Source organism: Chanodichthys erythropterus, chromosome 14 (genome assembly GCF_024489055.1).
Source record: "Chanodichthys erythropterus isolate Z2021 chromosome 14, ASM2448905v1, whole genome shotgun sequence".
Classification (NCBI taxonomy): domain Eukaryota; kingdom Metazoa; phylum Chordata; class Actinopteri; order Cypriniformes; family Xenocyprididae; genus Chanodichthys; species Chanodichthys erythropterus.
This window is the reverse complement of record NC_090234.1, coordinates 9,701,137-9,723,511: the sequence shown is the minus strand read 5'-3', so window position 1 is coordinate 9,723,511 and position 22,375 is coordinate 9,701,137. Positions and strand designations below refer to the sequence as shown.

Genomic DNA, 22,375 nt, shown 5'->3' with positions numbered 1-22,375 from the left:
CCAACTGTAGTTTGTTTAAAAGCCGAGCAGAACAACCACCCAGTAGAGCGTTACAATAATCTAGTCTTGAGGTCATGAATGCATGAACCAACTGTTCCGCATTTGTCATTGAGAGCATATGCCGTAATTTAGATATATTTTTTAGATGGAAGAAGGCGGTTTTACAGATACTAGAAACATGACTTTCAAATAAAAGATTGGTATCAAAGAGCACACCCAGGTTCCTAACTGAGGACGAAGATTTAATGGAGCACCCGTCAGTATTCGAGTATTCAAGGTTTTTTCGTGAGGAAGTTTTTGGTCCAAAGATTAGGATATCAGTTTTTTCTGAATTTAATAATAAGAAATTTCTTGTCATCCAGTTTTTAATATCAGCTATGCATTCTGTTAGTTTTGTGAATTTGTAGGTTTCGTCAGGGCGCGAGGAAATATAGAGCTGAGTATCGTCAGTGTAGCAGTGAAAACTAACACCATGCTTCCTAATTATCTCTCCTAAGGGCAGCATGTACAGAGTGAAAAGCAACGGTCCTAGTACTGAGCCTTGTGGTACTCCATATTTAACCTGTGATCGATACGACATCTCTTCATTAACTACTACAGACTGATAACGGTCAGATAAGTACGATTTGAACCATGCCAAAGCAATTCCACTAATGCCAATATAGTTTTCAAGTCTTTTTAGAAGAATGTTGTGATCGATAGTGTCAAAAGCAGCACTGAGATCTAATAACACTAATAGAGAAATACAGCCACGATCGGATGATAAGAGTAGATCGTTTGTAACTCTAACGAGAGCAGTCTCAGTACTATGGTTTGGTCTAAATCCTGACTGGAAATCCTCACAGATTCCATTTCTTTCTAAAAAGGAGAACAGTTGTGTTGAAACTGCCTTTTCTAGTATCTTTGACAGAAAAGGTAGATTCGAGATTGGCCTGTAATTTACTAAATCTCTCGGATCTAGTTGAGGTTTTTTAATAATAGGTTTAATAATAGCCTGCTTAAAGGTTTTTGGCACGTATCCTAGTGTTAAGGATGAATTAATTATATCAAGAAGTGAACCTACGACCTTTGGAAGCATTTCTTTCAGTAGTTTAGTCGGCATTGGGTCTAACATACATGTTGTTGATTTTGATGATTTGATAAGTTTAGATAATTCTTCTTCTCCTATAGCGGCGAATGATTCTAGTTTTACCTCAGGGACACTACAGTGCACTGTCTGAAGCGAAACTGTAGACGGTTGCGTGTTTATAATTTTCTCTCTAATATTATCAATCTTGCAAGTAAAGAAGTTCATAAAGTCATTGCTGCTGTGCTCTATGAAAATGTCAGCAGTTGAATCTCTGTTTCTAGTTAATTTAGCCACTGTGTCAAATAAATACCTAGGATTATGTTTGTTTTCTATTAAGAGATTTGAAAAATAAGTAGATCTAGCATTTCTTATAGCCGTTCTGTACTCAATAATTTTTTCTTTCCACGAAAGGCGAAAAACTTCTAGTTTTGTTTTCTTCCAACTACGTTCAGCTTTTCTAACAGCTCGTTTTAGAGCCCGAGTGTGCTCATCATACCACGGCGTTGGATTAGTTTCCTTAATCTTCTTTAGGCGTAAAGGAGCGACTGCATCTAATGTGCTGGAAAAGAGAGAGCCAATAGTTTCTGTTGCAGCATCGAGTTCTTCTAAGTTGTCAGGTATACTTAGGCGATGAAACTGCTCGTGGAGATTATTTATAAAGCAATCTTTAGTGGTAGACGTGATGGTTCTACAATATTTATGGCTGGGTGGTGGTTTTGCAGCCTTGGCTAATTGTATTATACACGAGACAAGATAATGATCTGATATATCATCGCTCTGCTGTAGAATTTCAACAGCATCAATATCAATTCCATGCGACAGTATTAGATCTAGGGTATGATTACGACAATGAGTGGGTCCTGACAGGTGTTGTCTAACTCCAATAGAGTTTAAAATGTCTGCAAATGCCAATCCAAATGCGTCTTTATTATTATCTACATGGATATTAAAATCACCAACAACAAGGACTTTATCCGCAGCCAGTACTAACTCTGATAGGAAATCAGCAAATTCTTTGATAAAGTCAGTATGGTGCTCTGGCTCACCTTGAAAGATTCCGATCAGGAGGGACCTCCTGTCTCAGGCGGGGGGCATGATTCTTCATCCCTGTCCAGAAATGTGGAACCTGTGGGTTTGGCCTCTGAGGAGGCCCAACTCATAGAATCTGGTCTCCCAACTGAGGTTGTAGAGACTATTCTTCACTTCAGAGCTCCTTCCACGAAGAAACTATATGCCCTGAAGTGGAACTTTTTCACTTCCTGGTGTCACAAACGACAGTTGGATTCAGTCTACTGCCCGGTAGTTTCAGTAATTGAGTTCTTACAGAGTTGCATCTCATCTGGGTTAACCCCATCTACACTTAAGGTGTATGTTTCAACTATATTTGCTTACCATGCCCATGTGGATGGTACTACTGTTGGGAAAAACCCATTAGTTTTTAGTTTCCTCCGTGGCACCCAGAGGTTGAGGCCTGCGATGCGCACAAGGGTCCCTGCTTGGGATATGGCTATTGTTTTAGAAGGCCTACAGCTCGATTTGAGCCACTTGAGTCAGTCTCAGATAAGTTCCTGACACTTAAGACTGTCTTCCTTCTCGCCATCTCATCCCTTAAGATAGTAGGAGACCTTCAAGCCCTTTCAGTGTCCCCAACTTGTCTTGAGTTTGCACCGGGGATGGTCAAAGCCTTCCTTTAACCCAAACCTGGATATATTCTGAAGGTTTTGACTAACATTCCTAGGCCTATAGTGCTGCAAGCCTTTTGTCCTCTTCCTTTTGTAATCCCAGACCAGGAGAAACTGAATCTGCTGTGTGTCCACAGAGCTGCCCTGTGGAGGAAAGCAACCAGTTATTTGTGTGCTTTGGACCACATAACAGTGGTCTTCCTGAATCCAAACACACTGTAAGCAAGTGAATAGTCGAGACTATTTCACTCGCCTACGAGGTCTCTGGCCAACAGTGTCTATTAGCTGTCAGAGCTCACTCGACTAGGAGTATAGCGGCCTCCAAGGCCTTAATTTCGGGGGTTTCCCTCAAAGAGAGCTGCGATGCGGCCGGTTGGTCCTCGCCTCTCACATTTGTGAGGTACTATGACCTTGACCTGGACGCGGCTCCAGAATCATCAGTTTTGCTGTCTTAAGTGTGCCACAGTTTCACACAGACAGGTATTTGTGATTATGGCGTTTTGGTATATCGTTCCCAAAGCGATCCTATCGGACGCAGCACGAGTTCCCTCGAAAGGGAACGTCTCAGTTTATGTATGTAACCATAGTTCCCTGAGAAAGGGAACAAGACACTGTGTCGCGTTGCCATACTCCCTGCATCCCTGTGATCGATTTGCTTCGGCAGTTTGAGCTGAAGCCAGTCTCGCCGGATGTGTATTTATCCTTTCCTGATCATGACGTCACCCACCCGTGACATTCACTCTCGCCATTGGACTAGCTGACAGACATGCATCAGACACGATCACACTGGGGGCTTTCCCAAAGCGATATATATATATATATATATATATATATATATATATATATATATATATATATATATATATATATATATATATATATATATAAAGAAAAAAAAACGCACCCCAGGAAAAAAGGGCACTTTCTCTCGAGGAAGAAAAAGGGCAGGGGCTCAAACCCCCTTTTATGTCTATGTGTGCACGTGGCATACCAGGCTGATCTGATGAAAGATTTAAGCACAGCCTTTCATTCAGACCGTGCTTACTTGTCTGGTAATTGGCTGCATTTATTTCTGAGGAATTAAATAAGTGAAATGGCCATCTATCTATCTATCTATCTATCTATAGATACACCCCTCACATTTTTGTAAATATTTTATTATATCTTTTCATGTGACAACACTGAAGAAATTACACTTTGCTACAATGTAAAGCAGTGAGTGTACAGCTTGTATAACAGTGTAAATTTGCTGTCCCCTCAAAATAACTCAACACACAGCCATTAATGTCTAAACCGCTGGCCACAAAAGTGAGTACACCCCTAAGTGAAAATGTCCAAATTGGGTCCAAAGTGTCAATATTTTGTGTGGCTACCATTATTTTCCAGCACTGCATTAACCCTCTTGGGCATGGATTTCACCAGAGCTTCAAAGGTTGCCACTGCAGTCCTCTTCCACTCCTCCATGATGACATCACAGAGCTGGTGGATGTTAGAGACCTTGCACTCCTCCACCTTCTGTTTGAGGATGCCCCACAGATGCTCAATAGGGTTTAGGTCTGGAGACATGCTTGGCCAGTCCATCACCTTTACCCTCAGCTTCTTTAGCAAGGCAGCGGTCGTCTTGGAGGTGAGTTTGGGGTCGTTATCATGTTGGAATACTGCCCTACGGCCCAGTTTCCGAAGGGAGGGAATCATGCTGTGCTCATTCATGGTTCCCTCAATGAACTGCAGCTTCCCAGTGCCAGCAGCACTCATGCAGCCCCAGACCATGACACTCCCACCACCATGCTTGACTGTAGGCAAGACACACTTGTCTTTGTATTCCTCACCTGGTTGCCGCCACACACGCTTGACACCGTTTAAACCAAATAAGTTTATCTTGGTCTCATCAGACCACAGGACATGGTTTCAGTAATCCATGTCCTTAGTCTGCTTGTCTTCGCAAACTGTTTGCAGGCTTTCTTATGCATCATGTTTGGAAGAGGCTTCCTTCTGGGACGACAGCCATGTAGACCAATTTGATGCAATTTGATCCCCCCACCTCTTCAACCTCTGCAGCAATGCTGGCAGCACTCATACGTCTATTTCCCAAACACAACCTCTGGATATGACGCTGAGAACATGCACTCAACTTCTTTGGTTGACCATGGCAAGCCCTGTTCTGAGTGGAATTTGTCCTGTTAAACCGCTGTATGGTCTTGGCCACCATGCTTCAGCTCAGTTTCAGGGTCTTGGCAATCTTCTTATAGCCTACGCCATCTTTAATTCGAGCAACATTTTTTTTTTTTCAGATCCCTTAGAGAGTTCTTTGCCATGAGGTGCCATGATGAACTTCCAGTGACCAATTTGAGAGAGTGAGAGTGATAACACCAAATTTAAAGGGTTATTTCACCCAAAAATGAAATTAATGTAATTTATTACTCACCCTCATGCTGTTCCACACCTGTAAGACCTTTGTTTATCTTCGGAACGCAAATTAAGATATTTTTGTTGAAATCCGATGGCTCAGTGTGGCCTGCATAGCCAGCAATGACATTTCCTCTCTCAAGATCCATTAACGAGTTCGTTTGCCCATATAATCTTTAGGATATTAGGTTAGCTAATTTGGCTTGCTGTCCACTGAGGAGGGGCTCGATGAAGCATCTTCAACTCGAGCTCTGATACACCCCCCAGTGAATAAATATAGGATGTGATTACATAGGGCAAGGTACCTGAAATGAAGGTGGAGTTTGGGGAGGTGGAGGGATGCTGAAACAGCTGAGACTGAAGAGAGGTAAGCAGCTGCTTATATACTCTGGCTGTTGATTGGAAGATTAGATGGGCTCGCTCCTCCCTAAATTACGTTTAGGAACTTCACTTAACGAGTTCGTTTGCCCATATAATCTTTAGGATATTAGGTTAGCTAATTTGGCTTGCTGTCCACTGAGGAGGGGCTCGATGAAGCATCTTCAACTCGAGCTCTGATACACCCCCCAAAAAGTGCAGAATAAATTTGGGACAGCAAGTTGGATGGTTGAAAATGCTTAAGGATTTAATGTATATGGGATACCCAGATGCTTAATGCTTGTTAACCCCCCAAAATGAGCGAAAGATTAAAGCGACATGAAAAATAGAGTTGAGGTGAGGAGTGGCACTAGTGTTTCCTATGCCGGAACACAAGGTGGTTGTGATTAATTGGCCTGGAGTCATGAATGAATACTGCTGCGGCAGTGATATTTAATGAGGCTCCTGTGGGAGCTGGGCTGGAACGCGTCGCCCTACTATGTCCACCATGTGGAGCTATGAGCAGGCTTCTGCTGCGGCAATGTTATTTAAGGAACTCTGTCGGGAGCTTGCGTTTATTGCTGCTGTGTGAGTTTGACTAGGATGCATCTTGCCGCTGCACTGCTGCGGCAGTGACTTCTAAAATTACTCCTGCGGGAGTGTTTTTTGGGACTGGAGGTTTGAGTACGTGGTTGGAGAACGTCCCGCCGCAACGTCTGCAACATGGGGGCCCATGAATTCAGAAGTACATGGGGCCCCCAGCTGCCAACAGGGGGGAAGGAGGTCCTCGTCCCAAAAGGGAAAACGGGCCACTGATATCCAGAGCAAACCTGCCTGCCGTAGAAAAAGGGAGCCTACGGTATATAGATAAAACGCAGAGCTACCGTCCTTCCAAGGTGGTTTGGATCACATAAGGACATGAGGGCCCACTGCAATCCTTATGGGACATACGATCCTTGGTACCTCCAGTCCGCTTGTTCAGATAGGAGGGCCCACACTGCGATCCGAACGGGAGAGCCTCCATGGTTAAGAACATGAAGAATCACACTGCGATTCAGAAAGGGAGAGCCCCCACGGCGCCTGAACGGAAGCTCACACTGCGATTCGACCGGGAGAGCTCCCGCTGCGTTTCGAAGGAGAGAGCCCCCGATAAAATAAACGGGAAGCTCACTCTGCAAGTCGAACGGGAGAGCCCACACTGCAAGTCGAACGGGAGAGCCTGCACAGTATCTGGACGGGGGAGCCCACACAGCAATTCGAATGGGAAAGCCCACTCCAGGAGTGGTAGCTAACACACATCCGAAAAGGGAGAGCTCTCACTGCATCCAGATGAATATGAGCCCTGCGGGGCTTGGTAAGCGGGGAGATGCAAAAATAGTAGGGAGAAGCGGTCCAGACTCAGAAAGATGCTAGTGTTTGTGATGTAGAACTGATCGAACATATGTTGTTTTAAAGGCGGGGCATCGACCGATCATTTTAATTTGGTGTTCGGATAGGCCCCTCTGGGCTGCTGTGATGGCTGCACCTTTGCAGAAAGATAAGAAAAAAGGATGGTTACAAGGTTGTCTGGTGTTTGGCTGAGGGGGATTGGTTTTGTAAACCTTTGATGAGGAGGGATATCTGGGGACTTGAAGAGTCGGGGCACTGTTGGCCATGGATGAACTTGGAGAGCAATGTATGCCACTGAGGTAGATTTTGATTGTTCCTGAATTAAATTGGTATGATGGAGGTAAGAGATGAAGGATACTGAAAGGAGGGAAAACTCCTGGAAAGCTCTGTGGAAGTTTTTTTGAAGGAACTCCAAGCTGTCCAGTAGGTTTTTGAGTGTTCTGAGAGAAACGGCTTGCAGTATGGTATTTGTGGATGCGTTATGAAGAGGTCTTGAGGGAATGGACCAGACGAATGAGAGTTCTGAATCAGGAGGAATTGAAGTTGATTGGAGTCTGCTTCCAGAGCCAATGTTCTAAATTTGAAAAAGAATATAAAACATCTGTGATTTTATTTTGGTGACCTGGGATATGTTCATCTATGATGATGAACTGGTAACAGGCGGAAATTCTAAGGGGCAATTAACATTTCGGAACCCCATAGATTGGCTGTTACTACTATGGGATACAGGTTTATGAGAATGATTGCTTGGTCTATGTTGTGGTGGTGGAGAATTCATCTAATTTGGTTACTCCAATTGGGCTTATGCGGAATAAGGTGGAGAATCAAAATGGGCCGATCATGAATCTGGAATCTAGTTCTTTTTGATGAGGCCTTCCACTATATCAGGTCCAGCTGTTGCAGATTATAAGTTATTGCAGATCAAGCTGGAGTCAGGTATACTTTCCAGACTGCGGCTGAAATGTTCTGTCAGGCCTGAAAAAAGAACTGGTTGGAAATTGTCTGGATGGTGTCCATTTCACTAACTAACTGGGAAATAATGATTGAAGAAGAGAGAGGCTGCTCACTTAGCTGCAAAGCTTGAGGTAGATATAAAAATGACTGCTCCAAAGGAAGAAGATCAAATGTCTGCACCTGATGGAATTAGGGAACAGTTATGGGTTGAGAATGTTGGTTGTTCCATGTTAACTGCGTTGGGAGGAGCTGGAAGAGGGACTGCTGTTGCGAGAGAATGGGCTGGCAAGCGGCTCAGACCTGAAGAAGTGTTTGGTGTTGGAAAAAGATGGATGCTGGGAGGAGGGCTCCATTACTGACTAGTGTCCAAGATGGCTGAAGTGAGAGAAAGGGGTTGGTGGGCAAAAAGAGTGTTGAGATCATTTGCGGAGACAACCTCATGCTAGGATCTGTGCCAAGAAGAATGTTAGAAGAAATTGGGGAACAGAAGGGAGGGGAGGAATGAGGTAAGTTGTAAACGGATAGAGGGTGAGGGATGACTAGCGGAGGCAGCCTCACGCTAGGATCCGCTTCCTGGGTGAGCAAGAAGTAACCATCTGCGAGGGCAGATCCTGGCGCATGGGTTTATCATGATGAAGATTGAAAAAGAACTGAAAAAGCAGAAGTAATTAGTGATGTTACATATGAAACTGAAGCTTCAAATCTCATATCGAATACACAGCTCAATTATAATGAATGCATATGTTTTCAGAGGAGTGGTGATAAATGAAAGACGTCTCAACTATCTTTCCAGTCACATGAATGCCGTGCGTTTCAGAATGTTGAACCCAGACCACTACTCTACAGGTTTACGGAATTTAAAGTCCATTTACTAATATATATATATTACATTACAGTACATTACATGATCGTACATTCTGCCATAAAGACAGTATAAAACCCTATCATAATTAGAGCATGATTTACTTGCATCAAACTCTGTTAGTATTTTTATTGTTATATTTAAGTTTATTGCAACACATTAGTATGGAAAATATATTATCAGAAATCTACACGTTTAACATTGCCAGGCTTTAATTTGCTTAATGGAATGACTGAGCTGTACATCTATATTCTTTGGCTGCACTGGCTGGTTTATGGCTGCTGTAAATGTATTTATTTTTTAAAGCTTCAAGATTCAAGAGGCTTCATTTCATAATCCATAGAAGGAAGTAAAGTGCGGGAGACAGGAGTAAGTTTGGATAGTTCTTGCCTGAGGAGTGGAGCTGCATATGGGAAGAGCTGGAAAAGCGGGACTGTTTTTGCGGCAGCTGTTGTTGATCGGGCGGAAAAACGGCGGACGAGGAAGTGCGTGCGGCGGCAACGGACTGTGGATTAGCGTGCTGTAAATGTTTATGTTCAGGACATCAGGTCAGAAGAGAAACTTCTGAGTCTTGCTTTTATGATGCTGAAGTGTTTGTTGGCATGCTGGAACTGTTGTTAGAACTAAAGAAGATCGTAGAGTTTAGCTTTTGATGATCTGCGGGAGAAATTAATTCCAGAGCTGGAGAGGACTTGACGTAGGCTGTTGGCGGACCATTTGAAATGGGTAGAATCAGTGTATTAGCGGCGGTAGAATGAAGAGATGAAGTCTGTGAAGAAGACAGATGAGGCGCAGTTAAACGGGCGATCCTGAGCGTGCAGGAGAGAGTGGCTATCCGCAGCGTGGTCTGTATGAGCACTCAGAAAGAGCATCCGTGTTTGGATCTGTGAGATCCGATCTTACGCGAGATGTGACTGTTGGTGTCTCGGGGAAAGTTCGTCGTCTGAAGGGGGATGGTGGAATTTCCGTGGTGTTGGACATTGTTCAGTACGGCACTACCGGATGCTGAAACAGCTGAGACTGAAGAGAGGTAAGCAGCTGCTTATATACTCTGGCTGTTGATTGGAAGATTAGATGGGCTCGCTCCTCCCTAAATTACGTTTAGGAACTTCACTAAATGTACTAAAAACATATTTAAATCAGTTCATGTGAGTACAGTGGTTCAATATTATTATTATAAAGTGACAAGAATATTTTTTCTGCACCAAAAACCCCCAAAACAACTTATATAGTGATGGTCGATTTCAAAACACTGCTTCAGGAAGCTTCGGAGCGTTATTAATCTTTTGTGTCGAATCAGCGGTTCTGAGCACCACAATCATGTGATTTCAGCAGTTTGGCGGTTTGACATGCGATCCGAATCATGATTCTACACAAAAGATTCATTACGCTCCGAAGCTTAATGAAGCCGTGCTTTGAAATCAGCCATCACTGTTATTTAACCATCAGATTTCAACAAAAATATCTTAATTTGTGTTTTGAAAATGAACAAAGGTCTTACGGGTGTGGAACGGCATGAGGGTGAGTAATAAATTACATTATTTTAATTTTTGGGTGAAATAACTCTTTAACACACCTGCTCCCCATTCACACCTGAGACCTTGTAACACTAACGAGTCACATGATACCAGGGAGAGAAAATGGCTAATTGGACCCAAGTTGGACATTTTCACGTAGTGTTGTACTCACTTTTGTGGCCAGTGTGTTGCGTTATTTTGAGGGGACAGCAAATTTATACAGTTATATAAGCTGTACACTCACTAATTTACATTGTAGCAAATTGTTATTTCTTTAGTGTTGTCACATGAAAAGTAGGGCTGTCAAAATAACGTGTTAATTATGATTTATTAATGAGAAAAAATAACGCATTAAAAAAAATAACGCAGATTAATCCATTCCATATTGACCTTTGAACCTGGAGCCGTTCTAGCGGAGACGACCAGAGATTGGGGAGATAAGAGGGTCTGTATCTCTTACCACTGGAGAAAGCGCAACGGCTAACTTAATCACGTGTGGCACCTCTCAGCCTATCATGTAATGGCAGTGACGTCAGTTGGAACATTCCCTAGTCTGCCTTCTCTAAAAAAATAAATTTTTATCAAGCTAACATCTACATATAGTTCCCAACAAAAGTATTGTTTAGTGTGAAACATTCTGAAGATTGGCAAACAGGCTGTCCATTAATTAAATGATTAGCTATTTCCCCACAAAAGCTGTTTAATCAGCATAGTGAAGCCTCTCATCCATTGACTTCCATTCAAAAAGCAGCCTCTGGTCTCATTCCCTGCGTACCGCGGGGGGCAGAGCGTTACCTTTAGCCGTTACGCTTTTTTGGCTAAAGGTTGCAGGCTTGCCTTCCAGTGGCTTTGAGACGACTGCTGTGCTGATGGACAGAACGAGCAGAGAGCTCCTCCCTCGTGCACGTGAGCTCTCTCTGTCTTCAAAGTAAGCACCGTATTTGCACTCTCTATACCTCACACATAATAATCTAAATCAACTGACACAATGCTAAAAGTTTGTCCAAAGCCATGATGGCCAAACAGAGTATGGTTCTCGGAGATAATATCTCTCCTCGACGGCTCGCCCCGGGCGATATAGGAAAGGATGGACCTTCTGTCTCAAACGCAGGGGACGATATTTCATCCCCAGCTCGACCTGGGGAACCTTCATGTTTGAACCCTGATGGGTACCAACTGAGGGACACTGAGCTTTCACCTGAAGTTATTGAGACCATTCTAGTGCCAGTGCTCCACTAGAAGAATTTATGCCAACAAATGGGGTGTCTTTGAAAGGTGGTATACTGCACATGATGCAGATCCTGTCAACTGCCAGATTGCTTCAGTTCTGGGCTTTCAGCAGACACATGCCCTGACACTCTCAGGGTTATGTGGCCACTTTATCGGCTTGCCACGCCTTGATTGATGGGGTACCATTGGAGAAGCATCCTCTGCTCGCTCGCTTCATTCATGGGGCCAGACAATGGAGGCCTACTGTTAGAACCAATATTCCTTCATTGGACTTATCTATAGTCCTGGAGGGTCTGGTTGAGACCCCATTTGAACCATTAGAGTCAGCTACTGACAAGCTTCTAACTCTAAAATTGTTTTGTCTTATGGCTATCACCTCACTCTTGAACCTTCTGCCCTCCGCTGTTCACGACGCCGGATCAGGAGAGACTTCACCGACTGTGTCCAGTCCTTGCTGGAAAAAGTTGCACTCTTACAGTTTACTTTATACCTGGATACTTTTAATATTCTAGACCCATTTCAATCTGGTTTAGAGCATTGCCTAGCACTGAATCAGCTTTGCTGAATATCACAAATGACATTTTGCTGTCTGTCGAATCTGGGTCTTCTGTTATCCTGATTCTCTTAGATTTGAGTTCTCTTAGATTGGGTCATTCACTTCACACTCCGTGCCTATCCATTGTGGTTTCCGGCCCTCTTTTATTCTTCCTGTACATGCTCCCTTTAGGCTCAGTATTCCAGAAATATAACATAAATTAACATTGTTATGCTGGCAACTTCCAACTATATCTTTCAATCAAACAAGGAAATGACCAGTACTTTCATTATTTTAGAACAGTAGTTTTATATCATTTTGACTTCATTAGATCATCACTTCTCATGTCTCAGTGAACTCAAGACCTGCATGACAAATAACTCACTGCAACTGAATGAAAATAAAACCTAAGTGCTTCTGCTGGGTCCTGCTGCAACCAACAACTCCATTAAAACACAGTTTGGTTAAATAACAACCTGCACAATCATGCAAAAATCGTGGTGCCTATTTTGACCCTCTTTTCCAAATTGACAAGCATATAAATGCTGTTGTAAAGAGTAGCTTTTTTCAACTCAGATCCATGGCAAAAGTGAAACACTTTCTTTCTAATATAGACATTGTGAATAAAGAAATTGTGATTCATGCACTGATTTCTTCTTGATTAGACTACTGTAACTCTCTGCATGTTGGCCTACCTCAATCCACAATGTCTCAGTTACAGATGGTTCAGAACTCGGCAGCCAAATTGTTGATAGGAACTAGGAAAAGGGATCATATCTCCCCTGTCCTTGCCTCATTGCACTGGCTCCCAATAAAATTCACTTTACTTTAAGATCCTTCTTTTCGCATACAAGGCATTGCACAATTTGTCCCCGGATTATATTTCTGATCTTATTAAGCCATACACAGCTGTTAGGTCATTAATATCTTGTGACTTTTATCTGTCCCTCGTTCTCATTGCAAATCAAAAGGTGATCACACTTTCTCTGTAGCCGGCCCAACAATCTACCTTTGAGTATCTGTAAGAAAAAATGATGAGGCCGTTGAAGATCTCGATGAAGAAGTTTATTGCAGCGTAGCAGTGACAAAGTACACGTAGCACCTTGGGTTCATCAGAGTCGGAATGAACCCAGAACATCCAAATCTCAAACCTTTTATCCTGTTACAGTTTACCACTCTTCATGTAAATGTAGTTTCTCATGTTTTACCAGCTGTGGTCTGTATGTTAATAAGTTGACACCTCATTGTCTGAGATGGTTCCCTGTGTCACACACCCATTACCATTCTACAATTGATTACCATTTGCTCAGGATTTGATCAACCAAATGGTACATAAACAATATATCAGTTGACTTTCTTCTTCTCTATGATAATTACACCTCCCGTTCTCTATTGGGCAGGTGCCCAGTGGCGGTGGAGCCCTGCCTTAGGTTGTCCTCCGCTGGCCAAAAGAGAATCTTACCCGTCATTGTGTCGACACCTCATGCACACTGGTTACAGCTCCATCCAATTGGGCAGAATTATCAAAGAGACTCTTCTAAAATTTGGCAAAATGAAATACAAACAACGAGAAGACATTCAAAGACCATCACAGCCAGTGGGAGTGTCCTAAAGTTAGAGTTATTTGAAATTTGACGTTTAAACATAATAACAAGGTAGATACATACACATACAGCTGTTTTAAAGGTTACATCCCAAATGAAACCAGTATAGGCAATAGCTAAGTCTCCAACGTGCATTTGTTTTGCCAAAATGTTGTCTTTTAGTTTTTTTCTTCAAAACCTTGTTGGGCTTTCATAATATTTCCTTTGCATCAGTAATAATAGCAAATTGTTTAGTTTTTATTAACTCTAATCAAAAATCAACAGAGAATATAATGTGTGTGTCTATGTGTGTGTGCGTGTGCTTTTTCATTTTGTCCTGTGTATTGTGTCCATTTTCTCAGTGTGGACATCCTTTATCCACATGCGCGCGTTCAGCATTCAATAATACATTTTCTGCATCCAAGTATGCATATATTTGTTTCATTCTATTGTCATGTGCAGTGAGTCTGTCGTTGTGCATTTCTTAGTGTGGGTATGTTCTTTTGCCCACTTGTTTTCCATCTAGGTGGAAGGACGTCTGTCTGTAGTCTCTGAAGCTGTTTGATCATCTCTTGTTTCTCTTCTCATTGTCTGTTCTTTTCCACCCATATCATAAGTCCTTCTAGAAGAAGCTGTCACTGTTGTTGTTCGAGTCTGTGTCACTCCATCAGTTTCATTCATCCCATGGTGGTTCTCAGGGTTTCTAGAACTTTTAGGCCTGGGGTTCTGGATCTTGCAGGTCTGGAAATATCTGGGTTTCTGGATCATGGACCCAGAGTCTGAATTTACTCTCCTTGTTCTATGATGGAAATCATCAGAAAATCTAGAACATTCTCTTCTGCCAAAGGCAGCAACTGGATGTCTAGATTTGGCATCTTTCATTTGATTATTTGCATTCGCATTATTGTTGTAAAACTGTGTCATTTTAGCAATAATGTCATTATACTCAGAGAGAGGTGTCATAAACATTGACACGGCAGAACAAGTGAGTGGGTCACATTTGTTAATCAAGGCAGACTTGAAACTGACATCATTCTTAGTGATATCAGAATTGCCACTGAAAGTTTTAAACACCTCCAATAATCGTTCTGAAAACGCTGCTGGGTGCTCTCCTTTCCTCATGTGCATCTCAGATATTTTATCCCAATTAACTGACAATACACCTAAAACTTCAAGCAGTGCCTGTTTCCTCTCTGACTTATTAGCAGTTGAAAATTGGTAAATCTCTGCATATTCCTCCAAGTTTTTCAGAAAATCTAATGGATCTTGTTTGGCAGGATCAAATTTCCCAATATTGTTGATGACAATTTCTAGTTCAGTTGGATTAAATCCTCTGACCATGGTAGTGGTCATTTGCTCTTCCCTTCCTTCAATAGCACGCATAGTTGTTGTAGTATGAACTGGTGCCATGGGAAATCTAACTGTACAATCAGAGTCTTGACTACTGAATGACTGAGAATCTCTTTCCCAACCCTCAGAGCTATGTTCCTGCAAATCTGGCATTTCTGGAACTGGGTCACACAACGTGACACCTAACAATGTCTTACTGGTGTTTTTGTCAGTTATGCCATTCTTGATCATAAACTCACAAGCTGTCTTCGTTTCCTCCAAATTGCTGGCCAATTTTTCCACAATTGATTTAAGCATATCATTGTTAGTTTTAAGAAATGCAATCTCATTCTGCATTCTGATCTGTTCTTCTTTCCATATCGTTTCACTAGCTAGGTAATTTTTTGTAGAAATTACCCCAACAGCGAGTTGTTCATTTTCAGCTTTTAAATTCATCTACTTTCTTCCTAGTTACTTTGTATGAAGCAAAAACTGCTTGAAGTGCATTAGCAATTTTTCTTTCTTTGTTCTTAGGCATTTTGGGGGAATTTTTGAATTGACCCATTGCCCAATTGTATGGATCATCTGCCTTCTCTATCCCGCCAAACATTCCAGGTGAACTGTGCTTAGCTATGTATTTAATGATAATTTCTTCCATTTTCAAAACCTTATTGATGATTCAACAACCTGTGATGATTCAACAACTATTCACAATATCTTGTTTCAATGATTATATGTTATCTAGTTGCTTTAAGATAACCGTTAATCTAATTCAGACACAAATGAACTCCATCGGGCCTTAAATCTTACTACTCTGAATAGTTAAACATGTAATACTGTCACAGTACATTGGACAAAACCACATACTTAGCCACAGTAGTTTGAGCTTAAGTTTATCAAATTTAAAACAATACCTCAGTACGTTGGGCAAAACCACACTCACTGTAAAAAAAATTTTGTTCACTCAACTTATATTTTTTAGTTATCTTTTTGCTTTGACTCAGTTAAGTTTTATTGACTTAATCTACTAAGTATGTTCAACTTAAAAAATTTAGTTGACAGTTAAAATAGTTGGCCCAACAACTTATTTCAACTAACCTGGACTTGTAAAGATTAGTTGAAATATGATAACTTAAATTTTCAAGTTATCTGTACTAAAATTTATGTTCATTCAACTAAATTTTTTTCTCAACTTGCAACAGCACATTCAACCAAATAATTAGATTTTTCCATACAAACGATTTTATTTTCCCTTACAATTCAATAACTGTTAAGGGCAAACTCAGTTAACATTCAAAGGATTACAATGAATTTTTTTGTAAAAACGTTTTAACTGTAAAATATAGCGTAAACTTCTCTTAGTAGAAATTCGAAACAATTCTGAATATTTTCAAATACAAACTCAAAACTACATTATACATTACAGAAAAATAATTGCATTTCCAAATAAATAAACAGATACATGCAAAAATACATATACACAAAGAAATAACTTGATTAGGCTACTTTAAATAAACCAGTTAAAGAAAAAAAAAAAAAAAACATGGCCTGAATAAATAAATAGGCATTCACACAATAAATCGTGTTTGTTTGTAAATAATCTTTATGTGAAGAGTTCAAATGCAAAAGCCTCTAAGTGCCATCTGAATTTCTTCCAGAATGATCATTTTTATAAAGCAAAATCCACAGTGTTAAATTAACACCCAAAGTGAACATATGAGTCCAACTTACCGGGTGTTAAAAAGTAACACTGAAGCAGTGTTAAAGTTAATGAGATAATTGATTGATGATTGAGTGATGATTGACAATTAGTGGAGACACCTGATACTAATAAGCAGAATCACTGAAGAAACAACAAGAGAAAAAGAGAGAGACACAACAACTACAACTGACTTCCAGTTGTTAAACATTATTACACTTATTATTAACCAGTTTGATTTGATTTCTGTCATACATCAACAAACGTTCTTACTGAGAATGAACAGATGTTTAGATGTTAATGTTTGAATGAAAGTTTAGTTTGAAGTCACCATGATGGTGAAAAGCATTTCCTTTAGCTGGGCTCTTGACTCTATTAACATTAATTTATCTCTGGCTACTCCAACTTTGTGTTTGTAAAGCACATTTGTTATGGTCAGAGAAATTATGATCTGTTTCCCAAAAGTGATATGAACCAAAGTTCATCAATTTAGGTTTACAATGCTTTGGGAAGCATAGTCATGATGGTTGTGTTTTATCATTGTGAAATAGCCAGATTCATTGGTGATGTCCAGTATTGACGGGTCATATAGATGTTATATTATTTCCTTTTAGTAAATCTGTTACAGCTTGAAATCCAGAAGAGCTTTTATAATCTGAAGATTTAAAAAAAAAATCACCCACACATACACACACACAGACATCAAGAATCAGCATATGACCCTCAACAATGGTGACAATCAAACAAAGTGCTTCATGTTGCAGTGCATGATGGGAGCCACCAATCAAAACTCATCCATGGCTCCCATCATGCATTGCTGCATGAATAAATTATGCACCTGAATTGTCCTGTAATTTTCATAGATTGTTCATGTTTGCTTTAATTTTCTGTTGTTTTGTTGTGACAGTAGCTTGTTTTGTGATGTTCAGAGTTGATCTGTTTGTCAGTATTTTGTATTTATTTATCGTCACCGTTCTTGAGAATCATATGCTGACTCTTGATGTCTGTGTGTGTTTAAACACAGAAGCTTCTATGCATAATGTATTTTACTTAAAAAAAAAAAAGGTTTCTACTGCTGTTAAATCTCAAGTTGTAAAATCACAGGACTACAATCATTAACGTTATACACATCAAGCATATGGTCAGAGATTTAGACTCTAATAGACATCAGGCCATTGCATGATGACAGTATAATCATCAAATTACATTGTGACCAGATCCTATTTTCTCTGACCATAGCAAATGTGCTTTACAAACACAAAATTGGAGCAGCCAGAGAAATATTAAAAACAAAGGGTAAAGAGTCAAGAGCCCAACTAAAGCAAACGCTGACCTCTTTCATGGTGACATGGTGAAATGAAACCCCATAAAACATTAATTAACACCTTTTTTTCTCTCGTTCCTTCAGTGATTCTGCTTATTAACATCAGGTGTCACCACTAATTGTCAATCATCACACAATCATCACTCAATCATCAATCAATTATCTCATTACCTTTAACAATGCTTCAGTGTTCATTTTTAACACCTGGTAAGATGGACTCATATGTACACTTTGGGTGTTAATTTAACACTGGGGATTTTGTTGTGTGTATAGTTAGGTACTTTCACTTAAATGACAATTAATAGGTAATTTGCATTGCCATTTAAGTGAAATTATTGAACTTAAATATACAAGCTTTATAAAAATGATCATTCTAGCAGAAAATTTCAGATGGCACTTAGAGGCTTTTGCATCTGAGCTCTTCATGTATTAATCATGTTGATAGGCCCTATAAAACAAATATTACATATTAATCATGTCAATTTCCTGTATCTGTTATTGACGTCCAAATGACGTCCAAAAAAATCACCCCGTTCAAAGGTCAAATGTTGAACGTCAAGATGACGTCCAAGTTGGGTCATAGTTGGACGTCCAAATAGTGGACCTAGTTTGAACGTCCAAATAGTGGACCTAGTTTGGACGTCGAATAGATGTTCAGAAATAGTCATGGACCGACGGACCTAATATAGACATGATCTGCACGTCTATCCGACGTCCAGTGTTTAGTGGGATACTCTAGTTCAGTGAACTTACAGACTAGCTGAGATAGTAAAAACCTAACATGTTAAGTTGAACGAACAAATTCAGAAACTACAAGTTGTATCAACTTACAAAATTACATTGAACAAACTAAAATGCAGAATCATTTTTTGCAGTGCTGCTTCAGGTTATTGTTTTAAATTTCCCAGAATCACTGTACGTCAGACTCCCTATACTGCACTTCAGTTATTCTTTCAAATAGCGGTTATAAATAATTCTGTGACCACACTGCATTGGGTCAATTCAGTTACTTTAGAATCTTAACAGAATTATAACAACTCTACACTCAGTTTCAGTTACGTTAGAAACGTACCACTTTGTTTCAACTACTTTAGAAACAACAATTCTAATACAACTCTGCCACCACACTGTGTTGGGTTGATTCAATTACTTTAGAATCTTAGCCAAATTATAAGAGACCAACACCAAGTTTCACTTACTTTAGAAACTTTTAACTTAAGCACTTTGTTTCAGTTACTTTAGAAACAACAATTCCAATACAACTCTACCAACACACTGCACTGGGCTGATTCAGTACCGTTAGAATCTTAAACAAAATTTTACAGAATAGGCTTAAGGCTTAACTCCTCCTGCTAACACTGAATAAACAATTCTCTTCTGTCCTTAAAATTTCCTTTCTAGATTTTTTTAAACGAGGGGGTTCCCTGACAAAAACCAGCATAAAAGAAAGAAAACAGCTTTTTCTTACCTTTCCCACTTTATTGGAAATTTCCTTTGCTGGGTGGCTCGCCAATGTAAGAAAAAATGATGAGGCCGTTGAAGATCTCGATGAAGAAGTTTATTGCAGCGTAGCAGTGACAAAGTACACGTAGCACCTTGAGTTCATCAGAGTACAATTTACCACTCTTCATGTAAATGTAGTTTCTCATGTTTTACCAGCTGTGGTCTGTATGTTAATAAGTTGACACCTCATTGTCTGAGATGGTTCCCTGTGTCACACACCCATTCCCATTCTACAATTGATTACCATTTGCTCAGGATTTGATCAACCAAATGGTACATAAACAATATATCAGTTGACTTTCTTCTTCTCTATGATAATTAAGCCATTTTGGGGATGAGCTCATTCTAAAATATACTTTGGAGTGGAATCTGGGTCGAGGCAGACTACAATTTCTTATATATCCGAGCCTCTCCATCACTGGATGCTTTTAAAACCAGTTTAAATACCTATTTTTACTCTTTAGTGTTCGAGTGATGCTTTGCATGTATTTTTAGTTGGTGTTCTTTATGTATGTATATACAATTTGCTTGATTGATTTTGATACTTGATTTTTATCTCCATTTTTCCTTCTACTTTTCTATTTTAAATTTCTGATTTACTGTCAAGTACTTTAGATCAACCACAGCTGTGGTAAATTTGTGCTATATAAATAAAATTTGACTTGACTCGTAGAAAAAGGAGCGTGCAAGAGGAAAAGACGGGAGGCAAGGATAACAAGTATTAACTCATGGAAGCGTGATAAGTCATGGCCACAAGATAATTTTTTCGACGTAACGACATCCTTATGTAATGGCCACACGATGTAGAGGCATGGCCTCAAGAACCTCAAGATGGTACTGTAATTAGATAATACATAATGGTATGTATGTATGTATGTAGCTTAAATATTCTTTTAACAAAAGCCTATATATGCTATACATTAAAAGAATATTTAAGCTACATACATACATACATACATACATACATACATACATAACAATAACAAATTGAATAACAAATTATTCAAACTTCATTTGAATGCTGTCACAGGCACGAGGGGCTACAAATGAAAACAGGCGCTCATTTATTGTCACATAGGCTATTAGTATAGTCTACAGAAATACAGTCATATAGTCAAAACTTTATTGGCATGATTGTCATTTACAGTATTTACACAATAATATACTTTAAGTAACATAATATACAGAAAAGTAAAGAGATACAGGAAATGAAGTAGAAAATATAACAAATACATAACAATGAATAAAAACAAATTACAAAACAAAGTGAACCGAACATGTCCCCTCCCGGTCACCGTAGTAAATGAAACCAAACAAATGTTTTCAATTAATTCCTATGGGAGCCAAGGTACATGCTCTCGGGGGAAAAATATAACATAAAACACTGGCAAGGAATGAAAAGGAATCACTGTGAGATGTGCAGACATTTGTCATGAGCAAAAACGTGCCAATTGTGCTGGATTTAATATGTAAATCATATATATATATATAAACTGACACCATATCTTTACTTTGGACATTTGAAAAATAAGCATTGATCTGTGATTGTTTGTATTTGATGATGTAATTTATATATGGTATTGGTCATGTACTGAAAACAGCCATAATTTATACATATTTTCTATAGACAAGTAAGCTCTGCAGCACTGAGTGGATTTCTCTCGCTGCAGTGGACATGCACTGTTACTCTTATAACTCATAATTTGTAACTTTAAAATACTAATTTCTGAAGTTCATATAAACCATAATGTTTATTGAATGTATCAGGCACAAGACTGAGAAAGACTTTCAACATTTTCTTCATGGAGTTGGACTTGTAGAAGCAGCAGACATGGATAGTCTTTCTCAGTTACAGGAATATGGTAAAGTTCCCTTTGGTTTTTGTTGGAATATTGAAAAAATGTGAAATACTGTTAGCTACATATACATATTGAAATCATAATATAAATGTAAGATAATGATAAATTACTATATTTATTGCCACATCACATTGGGTTCACATTGGCTAAAGATTTCCTAGCATAGCCAAACTGGTTTTCAAAACCCCTCTTTAACCCTTCTATCAAACTAGAGCAGCCTGACCACAGATTAGACCAGCAAACATTTTCTTTTCCTGATTCAGTATGTTTTATATTATTTAAACTGACAGTAAGTGCTAATTGTATGTAATTACTAAGTGCATGCTTTGTCTGTGTTTAGAATTGGAGCTGGAAAAAGAACGTGAAAAGTTTCGAATAACCATAGTAGAACCTGTTTATCACCTAAGAGATGATCTGCAGTACAGACTGACAACACACTGCTCTACAGCCAATCACATCAGTGAGCTAGAGGAAGTCTTACAGCAGGTACCCAAGCACAATTAGCAATACACACATTTTTATTGAACATGTACATCCATTTTGGACAGTGGTGTTAATTAACTGTGTGTGTGTGTACTACTTCTTTAAGAGCTGCTGTGCAGCCAAATTATATACCAGTTGTCACTGTAAAGCTGCCTTGACACAATCTTCATTGTAAAAAGTGCTATATAAATAAAGGTGACTTGACTTGACTTGTGTACTGTACCCAGTGTCCTCATAATGTTATGTGTATTCAGGTTTCTGGCCCCAAAATTCAACTGGCTAAATACACATACTAAACATTTTATTGTTATTGTTATTGTTATTATTATTATTGTTATTATTAATGTTAAAATTCTGAAATTTTTTGGTGGGGGTAATGTTTAGGGTTTGGGTTAGGGTTAGGGGATACATATCATTAGCTCAGTATAAAAACCACTACGCCTGTGGAAAGTCCTCATAATGATAAGGTATCAATGTGTGTGTGTGTGTGTGGGCCTGGGCTATGTTTTTGGGACCTTTTTGGTTTTTTTTGGTCTCCATGTGGAAAACTGCTTATAAATGATACAGAATGATGTTTTTTGAAAAAAAACAACA

The 22,375-nt window shown here is 39.6% G+C and overlaps 1 protein-coding gene across 1 annotated transcript in view; it reads left to right on the top strand.

Annotated features, from left to right (window-relative positions):
- Positions 1-21,270: 21,270 nt before the first annotated feature.
- Positions 21,271-22,375, top strand: part of LOC137036191 (coiled-coil domain-containing protein 148-like) — a 147,064-nt gene continuing 145,959 nt past the window's right edge. The window contains exons 1-2 of the mRNA XM_067410228.1: positions 21,271-21,301; positions 21,639-21,784. Of these exons, the coding sequence (XP_067266329.1) occupies positions 21,271-21,301; positions 21,639-21,784 (177 nt within the window). The remainder of the gene's footprint in view (positions 21,302-21,638; positions 21,785-22,375) is intronic.